This window comes from Camarhynchus parvulus, chromosome 1, assembly GCF_901933205.1.
Source record: "Camarhynchus parvulus chromosome 1, STF_HiC, whole genome shotgun sequence".
NCBI lineage: Eukaryota > Metazoa > Chordata > Aves > Passeriformes > Thraupidae > Camarhynchus > Camarhynchus parvulus.
The window spans coordinates 113241674-113257470 of record NC_044571.1 but is presented as its reverse complement, the minus strand read 5'-3'; the positions used below and the strand labels follow the sequence as shown (position 1 = coordinate 113257470).

General features: G+C 41.9%; 2 protein-coding genes across 4 annotated transcripts; one reads left to right on the top strand and one right to left on the bottom strand.

Annotated features, from left to right (window-relative positions):
• Positions 1–385: 385 nt before the first annotated feature.
• Positions 386–4774, top strand: N6AMT1 (N-6 adenine-specific DNA methyltransferase 1). Of its 3 annotated transcripts, XM_030948267.1 has the most exons (7): positions 386–686; positions 1353–1442; positions 1853–1943; positions 2490–2573; positions 2680–2821; positions 3480–3607; positions 3987–4774. In XM_030948267.1, the coding sequence occupies exons 1-6, from the start codon at positions 424–426 to the stop codon at positions 3584–3586; spliced, it is 777 nt and encodes a 258-aa protein (XP_030804127.1). In that variant the 5' UTR covers positions 386–423; the 3' UTR covers positions 3587–3607; positions 3987–4774. The 3 variants fall into 3 exon arrangements, with proteins under 3 accessions (XP_030804127.1, XP_030804136.1, XP_030804122.1); XM_030948276.1 differs by having other exon boundaries at positions 386–572; positions 3480–4774; XM_030948262.1 differs by having other exon boundaries at positions 3480–4774.
• Positions 4775–8018: 3244 nt separating this feature from the next.
• Positions 8019–15723, bottom strand: CGGBP1 (CGG triplet repeat binding protein 1). The gene is made up of 2 exons (XM_030948287.1): positions 15681–15723; positions 8019–13266 (listed from the first exon to the last, which is right to left on the bottom strand). Exon 2 carries the CDS (start codon positions 13254–13256, stop codon positions 12753–12755), a length of 504 nt encoding a protein of 167 aa, XP_030804147.1. The 5' UTR covers positions 13257–13266; positions 15681–15723; the 3' UTR covers positions 8019–12752.
• Between the last annotated feature and the right edge of the window lie 74 nt (positions 15724–15797).

The following is a 15797-nucleotide window of genomic DNA, read 5'->3' as shown; positions in this document are numbered from 1 at the left end:
AGGTGTCTGATCACGGCAGGGATGGAATGAGGTGAGCTTTAAGGTCCCTCCCAACCCAAAGCAATCTGTGTTTCTGTGACGCTGAAGTTCAGACGCTTGGTACATAAGGATGCTGTCTAGTGCTGCTGGCTAAGAATCACAGAAATATTAGAAAACAGAGCTTTTATTATTAGAAAACAGAGATTTTTTGGATATCAATACAAGGGTTTCCCCCGTGCGTTTCAGAAACTTCCTCAGCAGCTCTTCGGGTTTGTGCTGACTCCCTGTGGTCGTTCTCGTGATGGAAACACCATTTGTGAAGCGAACACCGAAATCAGGAGCAGGAGCAGCACCGCCCTTCTTTCTCCGCCCGCAGGGGCACCGGCGGCGGGGATCGCACAGAAACCACACCGAGGGTGTTCAGTGTTGGATCCAGGCCATGAGATGCCACCGCACCCGCTGCAATTCCGGGTCGAGCACACCGGAGTGCCACCGAGCGACGCCGAAGGGGTGCGGGCGCGTCCCGCCCGGTTCCTGCCCTCGTCCCGCCCCTTCCCCCGGATGCGGGCCGGGATGGCGCTGCCCACCCCGCGGTACGAGCACCTGGGACCGCGGGGGCCCTTTCGGGACGTGTACGAGCCGGCCGAGGACACCTTCCTGTTGCTCGATGCGCTGGAGCGGGACGCGGACAGCCTGCGGGAGGCTCGGTGCGGCGGGGCGGGCCGGGGAGCCGGGAGGGGTGAGCTGAGGGGGCATTGCTGGCACAGGGGTCATGAGGGAGCTCCAGAGGGGCTGCGGAGATGGGGAAGGGCCGGGAGGAGCGAGCTGAGGGGAGATTGCTGGCACAGGGGTGTTAAAGCCGTGAGGGAGCTCCAGAGGGGCTGCGGAGATGGAGAACAGGCTGAGAGGGTGCATGACTTCCTCAGCCTGGAGAAGAGGAAACCTCGTCGCTGTCTGCAGCTTTCTCATGAGAGGAGCCAGCACTGGTCCTGCTCTGTGTGAGCTGAGGGAATGGCCTGAAGCTGTGTTGGGAAGGGTTAGGGTGGATACCAGGAAAAGGTTCTTCTCCCAGAGGCTGGTGGGACGCTGGAAAAAGCTCCCCAGGGAATGGTGACAGCAGCATCCTGACAGAGCTCAGGGAGTCTTTGGACAGCGCTCCCAGGGATGCACAGGGTGGGGTTGTTGGGGTGTCTGTGCAGGGCCAGAGGTTGAATTGGATGATCCTTAGGGGTCCCTTCCAGCTCAGGGTATTGTGTGATTCTGTACTTCAATGTATTTGGGAGAACAGCGTGTTCTATAATGCTGTCTTGACCAATCCTGTACAAACAAAAGTCTGTTACAAACAAAAGTCATCCAGAGTGTTCTCTCTTTAGAGTCGAGATCTGCCTTGAAATAGGATCCGGATCTGGTGTGGTTTCAACATTTTTGGCTTCTTCCATCCTTGGACCCAGTGCACTGTACATGTAAGTATAACAGCACCTAAACTGTTGCATGCAATAATAAAGGATGCTTAGCCCAGGATGCTTAGCCCTCTCATACATATTTATCATTTTCACATATTAAAAACTATTCTTTTCTCAATTCTATACATACATAAAACAAAGAGAGCCTATTGAGCATTTCTGAGCTTATGGTGCAGCCTGAATTATTTACTTCAGATTCTGTAACAAATGAGTAGTGCTATGACTAGAAATCCATTTTCCCATTTCTCAGATAAATGACTAAGCCTACACTTGTGTTTGCTGCGTTTAATCCTTGTGGGTCCCTTTTAACTCAGAATATTCTGTGATTCTATAAATTAGCTTGTGGTTCATAGGGTTAAACTTCCAGGTACAGCAGCCTATACTTTCACTTTGTAATATTTCCCTTTTAGATGCACAGATATCAACCCCATGGCAGCTTACTGTACCCGGGAGACGGCTCTGCTTAACAATGTTCACCTGCAGCCTGTCATCACTGACTTGGTAAGAGAGAGGTTTCAATAGTATCTCTTTCATAGTTTGTGTAATTTTTTAATACTTACTGGAGATCATGGAGACACACAATAGTTTGGGTTGGAAGGGACCTCTGGACATCACCCACTGCCAAAAAAACCACAACCATCTACTCAAGCTATAAAACTCAAAATTAAGCTCTAAGAATTCATTGTATTCATTAAATAAATCTGTTGATATTGTTTGGAAAGTGCTGGACAAGGAATTCTAGAGTGGCCTGACATTATCATAGCCCTTTGTCTAAAATTATGCAGTTCTTGGTTCTCAACCTTTTCTGATTTAATTAGAACTTTTGTCTGTTACTACCTTTAGTTTCTTACAAAATTTGATATAGAGAAAAGCTAATTTTTCTCTTTAACCCTTTTATATGCTTATAAAAGATGATGTAGGTAGGCCACAATAAATGGGATTTAAAATAGCTGAACAACTGCACTATGTAACTGTACTTTTACAAAACATTTGCATTCTTCATGTTCCCAAAAAGAAACCCCATACCATCATCAACTTCACCTACAGGTCAAAGGATTATCCCCAAGATTAAATGGGAAGGTTGATCTACTGCTGTTTAACCCACCATATGTGGTAACACCTTCTGAAGAGGTAGGAAAATTTTGAAGTACGCATTAAAAAAAGTATTGCTACAGTCTGTTGTTGTGACAATTCTGTCATTCTTTTTTATGACAATCTTTGCTTTCCTTATTCCTAGGTGAAAAGCTGTGGAATAGAGGCATCCTGGGCTGGGGGCAAACAGGGCAGAGAAGTAATGGATAGAGTTTTCCCATTAGTACCAGACTTGCTTTCGCCAGGAGGATTATTCTACTTGGTCACAATTAAAGAAAATAATCCAGGTGATCACTGTCCTTGAAATTCAAATGGGCCAAATCAGGTATAATATGGTATAAATCAAAATGTTGATCACAGTTAGACCAAAAATGCAAGCAAATTTATCAAAACTAAGAACTCCCCAAACTAGTTTGGAAAGTGAAAGTGTGTGGGACCCCAGCAGCTCTGCAGGAGTTCAGTTCCAAGTCTGAAAGGTGGATTAATTAAGTCTGAATTAATTAATGATGCCAGACCAGTTCTTTCTTATGGAAGAGAATGGTGGTGTTAACTGAAAAGGCTTAGTGGGAAATGTGATGTCTTTGATTTTACAGGTGTAAGGAAAGATTTGGAATTGTTCCTTCTGATCTAATGCTTAATGGCCACAAATGATCATGTAATGACAAGGTTATTCTTCAGACCTGATTTATTAAGCAGCTTTTGTGAGAAGGTGCTACAAATTTCTCCTACAGTTTAGCTTCAGACAGAATTCTAGCAAAATACTGAACTTCAGTTTGTAAACTGTGAACTTTATTTGTGATTGGTGAGAGATTATTTTGCATAAAAGTTCCTGTCTGAAAGAGTAGGAGGACAGAGTTTACACACTTTGCAGCTTGATAAATATTTTAGAACTATCTTCTATAACCAATTTCAACTCATTTGTAAACACTGCACTTTCCATTGCAGATGAAATTCTGGAAACAATGAAGAAAAGTGGCTTAAAAGGCACACGAGTGCTTTCCAGGCAAGCAGGACAAGAGATGCTGACAATCCTCAGATTTAGGAAATCTTGATGACTTCTCTTCACCTGCCAGGTAGTAGGCATGAAGAAAACTGAACACAGAGTTGTCAGTTGGTAAACACTGAAGTGAATGCAATCTGCCCTCTGTTAATGGCAGGAACTTATACAAGCAAAACATCAAGAATGAAATGAACCCAAAAACTGAACTAGGGAACAAAACATCAATGGGTTCATAATGATCTAATGTCCTCTGCCATAACCAATGCCACATACCAGAGAGTCTCACTTCTACAAGCCATGCACATGTATCACTTTTAACTTGTAGTCTTCAGTTGTCATTGGTCAGAACCAGGATCATTTTACACCATCAGCATTCACCACAAACTACAAGTTTACAAGCAGCAGTATTAAGGCATCCTTCTGTTGGCTTAAAAAGTTCTTTCCTCTCCCAGGATCAGCGTTCTCAGCACGGATCACTTTGGCCATGATTAAGGACCAGAGTCCTCCACGTCCTGCTGACCTTCAGAGAAGAAGAAAGAGCCTGGTTAAAACACACAGATGCTCAGAGTTCAGCACAACAGCATTTGGAGGAAGTTTGGATCAGTGCACAGATGGAAATACAGTGGCACTTCATACAATGCAAAATGTGAAGGCAGAGTTAGGAGTTGTTTCACTTGTTCTCACATAGCTGTCAAATATTTTTACTACTCAGGGTACTGAACTTCTCATCTCTTCCAACATATGTTCCAGCAGCAGATAAGGAGGATTCTCCAATTCTTCAATTCCATGTAATGAGCACAACAGTTCTGCAACTCAATAAACATCTTCCATGAGCTTCAGAGACAGCTTATCAAGGAATGATGGAAAATTTTATTTTAGTAATTGTACGTATTTATATTGCCATTGGGATTTTTTGAGGAATGCAATTTTGCAAATAGAAATTGAATTTTAGTCCTTTTCCCCTTTTTCCCCCCCCATTTTAAAGAAACACGAATGTAGTTTTTCTGGTGTATACTGGAGAGTTTTCTGGTGCCCTCATTGTTTTGTCTGTGGATACAAAGCTTAAATAAGTTGGCTTCAACTCCCAGCTTACTTTTGACCAAAATAAAAACCAAACATATTTAGAAGGGGTAAGATGGAAGTACATTAAGAAAAAAAATTCCATCATGGTTCTGTAGAGACTGACTTGAAAGAATTTTGTTTGTGTAATGCTCCTATAAACACTATTTTGATATTTGTAGTAATTTGTGTCATTTTAGCACTGCTAAAGGAAGGTACTGGGCACAGTGTAGTTCTCACATCAATCCAAATTGCAGAGCCTCTTACTCAAAAACTTTTAGAGCTGAAAGTGGGATGATAATTTGATGTGGTTAAGCTAAATAATTGCAGATACACTGTCAAATTAAAGATAATTTGACTGCAGCCTGGACCTAGAGCTCATAGGATTTCTAGATTTCAAGCTCAGGTTTGAATGCCATCAAAACCTTTGGGCATAGTTCAAAAGTACTTTGTCCTCAGGTGCTGGAGTTCTTATCTAGCCAGTTACTGAATATTTTCCCAGTTATTATCATTATCATCCTTTTCAGTTAAATTAGGAGGCTCTTGCTGTGGTAATAAAATAAGACCCATTATCTGCAGGGTGCCCTGAGCTCTGCTTTGGTTTCTGTTCTCCACCTGTAATGTTTAATAGCTACAGACAGGTTTAATTATGAGGCCACATCTTACTGTAAACTTGATAATTGCTCTGAGCCAGCATTACCTGCAGAATCTACAGGAATATCCTTTTTATCAACATGGCTGGAGAAACCTTTATTATCTGGGTATTGGGAAGAGAACGTGATCCTGTTTACAAGAAACAAAGTAGCAGAGTGGAGGGATACAAAGCAGGATTTTAAATGTATTCAGTGCTTCTGCATGACTCTAATTCAACATCAATCAATTAAGAAATCTAAAAAATTCACTATTCACACAACAGTCTGCACTGTAAGAGATGATTGTTTCTGCTGCTCCTTCTCAGCATCTTCATAAGGACAAATAATTTGGATTTTGTGTGTTCCTTTCTTAGCATGTCTTTAAGGGTTTTTTTTCCCCTAAGTATTTTTAAGACATTGAAGCACTTAGCTGAACCTTCCCAAAAATCTTTTACCCGTGCAACGTTTCTTTATATAGTTAGAACAAAATTAAAAGCAAACAGGAATTTTGTATATAGCAATTGTCACTTCTGCTTATGATGGAAATGCTTACCAAAGTCTAAATTATCAGGATTTTTTTTTCCAGAATAATATTTTGGAAAAAATAATGGAAAAACTTTCTGAAATGTTATGTTTGGATTTCTTTTTTCTGTCGAAAATTTTGTGTTCAGATGGAGTGATCAGGAGAATCCTACTGATGTTTATGAGGAGCTGAAAAAGCCTGACAAAAACTCCAATCCAGCCTAAATGGGATATATTTATGGAAGAAAACCCCTTGAATGTAACTGCACACACAGCAGGGCTCCACTTGAGCCAAAACACTCCTACCACAAATTGCTTTTATGTGCACTGAAGACACCTGGTGGCTGCATCCACAGCCAGCTCTGAGAGAAAAATTGATTATTCAGGGAAGTTTTTCTCTTGTTGAGACTTAATTACCACCTTGAGCCATTCTATTTTTATGATATTATTAAGATATAAATGAGATATTTTTGATCTCCAAATGGTAATTTAGATTTTTTAATTTTGTTTTTTTAACTGAGTCCATGGATTTGAGATACTGCAGGAGTAACGTTTTGCTTTAAAAACATGTTTCAAGGTATAGTAAATGCTAAATAAATACAAAATAAGTATTTGTCAAAGTAAGAAATGAGAGTCCTAATCCTAAACTGTATAATTAGGAAAGGGAGATGGCAGAAAAAGATGTCACCAGATGGGTACTGAATTTCACTGTGTAGTAACTCAGTAACTTCTTTGCTGAATCTTAAGAGATATCAGGTATTTTAAAACCTCATTCAGTGCAATTGAATTCAAAGAACTTATTCCATTTACACACAATTGGCACAGTTCTCTGTATATGATTATTTTGGAGGAAGAGGCTCCAAAAACATGGGGTGAAATTCAGACCTGAGGACTGCTATAAACAGAAACATTCTTTACCTGATTCAGTCCCCTTTGTCACTGCTGTTGCTACTTTACTAAAGGAAAGTGAAAAGCATTCAGTCCCACCTCGGTTTTTCTTCTGACAAGACCAAAGTTCTATTTCGGGGCTGCATTTTTCCTGTTTGCAGGAAACCACAGAGTGAGGCACAGCGTTCTGAGAGTGGGCTGCAGGAAGTCTGCTGAAAATTACCTTTTAACACTGCGTGAAGGAGGTTTTAGTGCCTTAAAGGAGCAGCCATGTTCCAGTGTCCCATCAGCTCCTTGCCTGTCACTGGTGATCTCAGAGCTCAGGATTTACTGCTGCACCAGCGAAGGTAGCCCCTGCAATTTTACTCCTGTAGTTCCCTGTTAGAGGAGGGATCAGCTCTTTAATTTTGATGCAAGACCTTCACAACATGAGATTCTTAGCATCTGCTCAGTTTTCCCTCAGCAGTTTCAGTTTCAGGAGGTGAGCTGAGCCGTGTTGAACCAAAGCACACATCTTGAGCCAGGTTCTGGATTGTAGGCTCAGCTTGGGTGCTCTCAAGAGGGGGCTCAGTTCATTCTGTCCAGAGCTGGTTAAAGCTACACCTGGGGGTTTGTTGTCTGTAAAACACTATCCTAAGTGCAGCCATGGGTATTGTAGCTGTTGGATTTGTCTTGGGGTAATGACAGGCTTCAGAAATAAGGGGAGGGAGGAAGCAATTTCAAGCTAATTATAGAAGAATTGAGGTGAGAAGGTGTCAGTTACTGCAGTGAAATCCAATGCTGAATTGGAGCTATTTTGTACGCTGGAGGACAGATTAAAAAACCACTTGAGGCAAACCAGTATACAAACCCCTCCTAAAAACCTCTAAAGTCCCTAAATACTTTTCTGCCAGCTCTGAACAGAACTACTGAACAGCACTTTCACCTGAGCTGCAGTAGCTCTCTCTATTCCAACTCTCATCCTGCACTTTCTGCTCCTACCTTTGATGTGCTTGTAGATATGAAAGAGGTGGCCACACGAGCCACAAATTCCAAACCCTTGTAAAAAAAGTGGTGGGATGAGGAAAAAAAAAAAGCAGAACTGTCAAGAGATTGTCTCTCCTTCAGCCTATGCAAATAACAAATGTCAGACCTAATTATCAATATTGCTGTGGCCTGAAAGCTGTGTGTACTTGATCCTGCTGCATCCTGGATATGGATTGAACTGTCTTGATTCAGTTAAAAAGGTAAAATGTCACCATCAGAATTTAGCATGGCCTAATTACTAAACTTTAAATATTTGCTTCACCTGGTTCTGCATCAGCTTCCACAGAAATCCTGACTAATACTCTGATTTTGCAAGTGTACATGTGCTGTTTCATACATAAATTGTCCACACAAGAAAATTTTACAAAGGGTATGTTTATTTCTATTCTGCTTTTCCATTTCACAAAAAAAGCACTTGATCTTAATGTGCTGTGACCTGGAAATGACTGAAAATGAGAAAATGATGGTTCATAAATTCATCAGTCAAGAGGTTGCCTGAATTTATCATTAATCCATCCTGAGATGTCAAGACAGGTCAGAATTCAGGAAAAGAAATGTGTAAACAATCAAACCCACACTTGATGATAATTTTTGATGGGTTGATGTTATTTGCTCAATTTTCATGAAGTCCCCAAGGGAGAGGGATCAAACTGTGACCTTTTTGGATTCTTCCACATTGCAGAAGCCCTCCCTGAAAAGATCTGAGGCCTCGGGTAGCTGCAAGATCCTGTACTACAAATGGTTTACTGCAGTGTCAAAATGTACAATCATTCCACCTGGTATTCACTTGGAGCAGAAGGTATCATTAGGGAATTTCTGTCACCATGAAGAAAATCAGGAGTGACAGGAAGCAGAGGTTTTGTGTAACCAGTCCTGAAACAGACTTCAGTGTCATTGTACAGGTAAATCAACCAAATGCTTCAATATATGATGTTACCTTAGGCTACAGCAGCAGCTCCTTAAATTTTCCTGTCCCCATCCATTTCTTGTGTCTTATATTACACCACTCTATGGGAACTACCACAAGTTCTTAATCCACTTGACTGGTAAAATAAGAGATTATGCATAAATTCTATAAAAAAAGGAATACGTTTATTTTTTTTTAAAGAGACCATTTTTTCATTACCAAGTGAAAACTTTACAATGTAAAGTATTTCTCTTCAGTATTGTTTTAATATAAAAACTTAAATCACTTACTCTGGTCTTACTGTTCCTACAGGAAGTCTTGTGGCACTGCAGGACCCGGGTTTCTTCAGCCGCACTCTAGTATCTAATCATAAGTTCATGACTTATTTTTTTAAATAAAACCATTTCTGTGACCACTCACCATCAACAAAACATCCCTACCACCAAAACAAAAATAAAGCATCTTCATCAGACCAAAAGAGACTAAACTCTAACAGCACTATTACAGTGAGAAACTTTGTTAAAATAAAAATATTTTGAAAGTTAGACACGACTTTAAAATTGTACAAAGACAACAAGCACTCAAATTACACAGAGTAAGTAGCAGTGAGTACAATGTGAATGCAACAACAGTAAGCCTTGCCTCTTTTTATATGTAAATATAAATAGAGATTATCCTTGCCAAACTTCCAGCTTTTTTTTTCTTTTTTCCTGAAAATCAGCTCATTATGCTGCAAAACCTAACAGGGAGCATCTCACTCTTCAGTTCAACAGAATTGCTAAAAGGGGCTCTGGCTAAAACCAGCCTTTCTATCATGAGAATATCCCATACTGTGCAGAACAAGTTTCTCTCTCCACTGAAAAACGATTCCCTTTTATTATGCTGAATGCTTCACCTTCCCATGGGACCAGCCAAATTACAGGCTTCAAAATGATTAAAAATTCTGAAGCTTGCTCCTGTTTTTTCAAGAACATGTGAGCTGAAACTATCATGGTGTGTCCATATAAGGAGTCACACAACAGAGAATGCTCCTGTTTGTGTTTTACTCTTTGCAAGTTTTGTTTTAAGAAAAACACTAGGGAGTAATTTTAGCTAATTTGGATAAATTAGTTTAAGCATTGGTCATATAAGAAAATATTTCTTCTTTTAATTTTTTTTCTGTTACATTTAGAGTTCAAATATATTCCCAAAACCACATGGCAGAAAGTATCCTTTAGGGCTTGTCCCTACATTTGGATGTAAAGCGAAAAGCTGACACTGTTACCACCCTCCCTTTACTTCTGAGAGTTTTCTTCTTTACAGGAAATACATTCTTGCACAAGAAATTAATCCCCCATGGAGACTGTTCAAAACAACTCCATCACAGCCTCAAAACTAGGATTTGGTTATTCCTTAGGTTTAGATAGATGAGAAAACTTCTGCTGTAAATCTTCCCTGAGATCAACAGCAATTAAAAGAAAGTTATATTTTATCTATCTGCAGCCATACTGGCAAAATTATGTTCTCAATTTGAGTGTTTGCAGAACTCTGTTTCATGACAGAATGCAACCACCTACCCATATTTTCACTAAAAATGCCTTGATGATTTGGGTTTTGTTCATGATTTTAAACTTACTCATTCTTTCTAGATTACCTGGAAGTGCTTTATTTTTCATAGCTTTACTCCATTATTACTGTTTGTTGCAATGGATCAACATCTTGATTTTCAAAAAAGCTTGAAAAGTATGTAGCTTTATTTTAAATGAAAATATGCTATTATTAAGACAGCAGTGTCCTGCAAATTGAGTCCATTACACTTGCCAATTGCTTCATTTTTATGTAACACTGTAAATTTGAAATCAACTTGATATTTTTTCTTCTTTTTTTTCCAGTTATGCAGGAGCCTATTTAATGTTCCCATGAAGCTTTCAAAATGTCTGTCAGTCTGTCAGTCAAGGGAAGAACGCACAGCATCTAATCCTATATAAAATTGTTATGGGGTGCAGCCTGGAAAATCCCATGTTAGCAAAACTGAGTGAACTAGCCCAAATTCCTTTTGCCTGCCCCATTTTTCTAGCTGCTTTTCTTTTCTCAATATCCCATTATTCTCCCTTTGCCTCAATTCTAAGATAGCATTGCTGAGGTTTCAATAAAGATTAAAAATTAAAGCAAGGATGTTGTTTCACTGTAAGGAAACAGCAGCTGTGAGAAAATACTTTCAGTTCTTGTCAGGACAGAAAAGGCTATTGGCAGTTTACCTTTCACTTGGCTTCAGAAGATTTATTAAACAGTTCTAGCCCAAGGCAGTTAAGGATTTTAAGGTAAACCCAAGCTTGTGCAATAAGAAATGATGATATTTAGGAAGGCAGATCTTGATCTCTAGGATTAGATTAAAAAGTTGCTACTGTTATTTCTGCCTGAAGTCCTAGACCAGCAGTGGGCTGAGCACCCCTGGACTGATGCATATGGGTAGGAAACCTTCTGCTTTTTAGCTTTGTCCATCTATTCCAGCAGGTTTCATAGCAGGACATGGAACACAAGTGCATTTCTGCAGACTAATTGCACACAAAATAGTTGTTACTAAGTATGTCAGTCTCTCTCAGCCCAGCAAAGGAGACTGCTCTAGATACAGCTGGGAAATAGCTCTAAACCCAAAATAATCTGGTTATTTTGTCTCTTTTCAGCAATTCCTTGGTATTGCTGTAAATAAACTGCTGTGAAACTCTGCTGGGGAAAAGAAGCTGGACAACTGGCTCCACCCTCAGGAGTTAAAGCATCCTTATGCCATTGTACCCATGGAGAGGGAGGATTCCTGTGCTCCCAGGAGGTGTTTGGCACCTGTCTGAACCCAGAGCATCTCCAGGAGATCTAGAGCAGGCAGAGGTCAGTTGTATTCCAGCACTTTGCACAGCACTCCCTCATTTCATTCCAAACCTGTATGGAACATTTGTGTTAGTGAACTATTTGGCATCATCATTTGGAATAGCTTAGTAACTATTAACTAGATTTTGGAGAGAGTAACATTACTGAAATTCTTCAATTTCCCATTTTGCTTTCTGCCAGTCCAATAGATGTGGCCGTGGCACAGAGTAAGAAATACAGCCCAGGTCTGTAATTCCATTAAAGTTCAAAGTGTATCTGCCTTCCTACTTGTGTTTACAAGTACTGAAGAACCTGTGCAGTAACTGCCTTAAAAACTATTTTAATCACTTCACCTCCCTTGACTGAAAGGCTGATGATAAGGCCAGATGTGTAAAGGACCTTCAGGGAAAGATGGAGCAGCCTCTTCTCCTGTGCACAATGAAAAAGCCTTCCCAACTCCTCAGTTTAGTGCCTCTACCATCCCCAATTTAGATTTGGCTTAGTCCTGCTAGTAGGAAAAAGGCAGTAATCTCTGCTAAGAACTTGGTCCAGCATAAGTTTCACTTGCAGCAGCTGCACTGCAAACCACACTCACTTACTGGTTTGTCTGCTCAGCTTTCAAATATTGGCACTGAAATGGAAGGGGGCATTTGAAACCAAGACAAAGGAACAGTGATTTTAGAAAAGCAGACATGGCAAACCTGCAGAACTCCCAGCCTTATGAGAGGTCAGTACAAGAGACTGGCTGGTTAAGCTGGGTAATGAATACATCCACAGTTGCACCAAACAGCATAAAGAGAGAGTTCTAGAAGAAAAATGTTTCCTGTTTCAAAACATAAACCAAGCTTGAATAGAAAGTTGCAATAGTCCTCCCCCAACAGAGCAGTGATATTTTAACTAACCATCCTAGAGCTTCTTGCATTTCAAAGGTGCAGCACCTCTTCTTGGTCACTCTGGGACAGGATACTGGACACAGCAATCCACTGCCATGAGCAGCAATCCCTACCACACCGTCTTCTTAGATGCACTGTGAACTGGGGTCCTCCATTCAAGTGCCTTTTTCTCAGCCTCAGTTACAGCTGGACTGAACAGAGATCAGGTGTATGCCAGGGATGCTCCCTACATTCCTCATGAGCTCTACATCAACGTAGCTCTGAAGTCCACAGCAGGGTTAGCAACAATCTGTGGCACACCACTAAGTTCAGGAGTAGATTGTCATTTCTACAAGAATACAAAATAGCTTGTAAAATCAATATGTAACACTGTATATATGCATGAATATAAAAATAAACCACACCATCAATATGTAAAACTTCACAACAAGGATGAAAACAGTTCTCTTCTCAACGGTCTTCAGTGTTGATGAGCTGGTTCTCATTGTCATAGCCATCAGGCAGATAGGCTTTCCTTAGCTGCTCCGACTTGGGTATGGAGCTGCCGTTCTTAACGTAGCGGGACAGGAAGGCTCGCACAGAGGGATGATCGGCCTTCTCCAGGGGGATGTTGGCCTCCAGGCACATTTTCACAAAGTCCTGGATCACGCTGCTTTTCTCTGTCTGGGCAGCGCTGTTGCACTGCAGGGAGGCAGTCAGAGTCCTTTGCTTCTTCCTGACGTTCTGCTCCTCAAACTCCGCCTTCCTCTTGGTGTGCGTTTTGGACTTGAGGTGGTCGTTGATGGCGGACTTGCGGACGTGGTTGAGCACCACGTTGCAGGAGGTGCAGAAGAGCTTCCCCCCGTCCTCGTGCAGCTCGCTGCCGAACTCCGTCACGCGGTCCTGGGGCGTCACGTACAGGGCGGTCTTGGAGCGGTTCCGCGATGGCGCCGACTTCACCCCGAACCGCTCCATCGCAGCAAAGCTGGGGAACAAACAAGAGTTCATTCAATGTCCAGCTTGCCACCTGCTGGCACCTAAAATGTCATTAGTTACACGTTAGACATGTTTGTGACACTGCTGTTGAAAGGATTTTCATCTGCAAGTCCAAATAACTGGGAGAATGAAACTCCTTGTGGGTCAGAGTAAAACACTTTTTTTGGTTTGGTTTTTAGGTTTATTATGAGGAGTGGTTTTTGTTATTTGGGTTACTGTAGGGGGACAGAATATAAGAAAATATAGTGTAGAAAGTAATCTCACCCCTAAGGAGCTGCAGCTGGGCCAATTAGCAAAGATTAGGAACAGGCCTGACTTTAGCAGGCCACAGCTGTGACCAATGAGAAGAAGATGCTATAAAAGAGTGGGGTGGCTGGTTAGGAAGGGAACTGGAGTCAGTTGGCTACTTGGTGAAGAAGAAAGAGTCAGTGCTCTGAGAGCTGCCCATGAGAAACACCAAGAAGGCGTGAAACTTTTGTAATAAGGAGACAACAGTTTGGAACCCCTCCAATAAGATGACAACAGGTTACTGTAAGAGACTATTTGGACTTTCAGTGTAAGACTTTATTAATGTGGTGAGAGTTTTTTTCTGTTTGATTTTTTTATAGTATGTATTGTGAATCTGTTGAGATTGTGGTGGGTATATAGGTGTAGTTATAAGGTATTAGATTGTAATTATAGAAAGTGGTTTTTAATAATTGTTTGAAGTTATCCTCACAGCACTAATATTGTGGTGAATCAATAGAAGCCTCAAAAGCCAATCTGTTAATCACTTAAAGTCAAATAAAAACACTTTTGCTTTTCTTGAAGACCCTTTTTTTATCCTTTAAACTTTAGGACAAAAGGTACTTTCTTCTTAGCATTTTCAACATATTTGACAGTCTCTTAATTATGCTGAGTCAGTGTTTTTCTCTATATTTTGTCCATAGCAAGCAAGAAAACCATTACTGTCACTTTTAAAAGTAAGTAACCCCAAACCAAAGCTTTGCCAGCACTTGTTTGGAAAAGTCCTGGTTTTTAAACCACAGCTATTAGATTGAACCTGGAGTTAAGAGTAAGTAGTTTTGTCACTGCTGGAACAGCCTGATGGGAACATAGAATTGCATCTATTGCAATGCAAAATAAGAAACAGTATTTTCAAAGAGGGTTACTGTCACTCTAGACCATGTCACCAAAGCAAGCAATAACCCAGTCAAGTGCTCTGAAATCAAACAGCGTCCTTTTGTGGTTGAGGTATGGAGTAGCTATTGCAAATCTCAACTAAAGATAAATTAACTTCTTTTTAAAGTCAAGTTGAAGTCAAGGAGCAGCTCTGTTCAGGTTTGAGGTTTTCTGAGCAAAATTAATGGTCACCACATTAGCTACCCATTTCCTTAAAAAAAGCCCCTAAACAAAAATACCCAAAAGGCAGCAATGTTTCTTCTAAGTATCCTGATACCTCCGGGTGTATTTCTCTGTACTTGTTTTCTTTTGTTACCCAGTTTGCTGTAGCAAGATTAAAAAAAAAAAAAGGTTGTATACAGTTTCTGCGGTCCAGAATGGGTTTTGCCTGCCCTGGAACTAAAGGAATAGAGAATTCTGTCTTCAACACTGCCTCTTTTTCTTAAGCCATTGCTACATGAAGAGATTACAAGCTTCTGCAAAAAAAGGAAACAAAGATCTTGGTATTAGCTGCTTTCCTAGTGAATATGTTTTGCTCTCACTGCTGCTCTGCAGACCTGTGAGTCTTAGACTGATACAATGATAAACAATCTTTATCCAGCATCAATGTAACCTTCTTCATTCTTTTTGCTTCATACAGGAGCTTCCTAAGCAACCACTTCCAGAAATCAAGCAGAAAACAAGTCCTAATCCAACACAAACTTGTTGCTTTGGCTTCTGAAAGGCCGAAAAAGAATTCCCCCACCAAACCACGTGTTTGTGGTCCTACTGCAGCAAAATCCCTCGGGATTCTGAGAGCAGCAGAACACAGAATTTTTGGTAGGCCTATTTTTTTTTTTGCGGGGGGAGAATATCAAGTTTTGGCGTGTTTCCTTGCAGAGTGCTGCTGCCTCCCCACGTCGGGGTGCCCACGGATCCGCTCTCCGGGCGAGGCGGCGGCTCCGGGGTCTCGGCTGTGACCGCTGTCACCGCACCGGAGCCGCTGGGAGAGGAGCACAGCGAGCCTGGATATCCAAGCGCCGGGCGGGTTCCGCCCGGGTACCAGGACTATCACTCGGTGCGTTCCTCGCCCGGGTTCGTCCCGCGGGCTGCCGGCGCCGCGGGTGAAACGCGCGGAGCCCGGCCCGGCACAGCGCAGGCCCCGCGGCTGCGGCCCTTCCCCGCAGCGCGGATGTTTCCCGGGAGGTCCCGCAGCCTCCTCCCCACGCGCGGATCCGCCGGCCCCGTGCCGGGCACCATTACCCGCAGCGGCCGCGCCGCCCGCCCGGAGCCGCCCGGGGCTGCTCCGCCGCCGCCGCTCCGCGCTGGGCCCCGCCGGGCCGGACGCGCCGCTCCGCCGCAGCTGCACGGCCCCGCCCA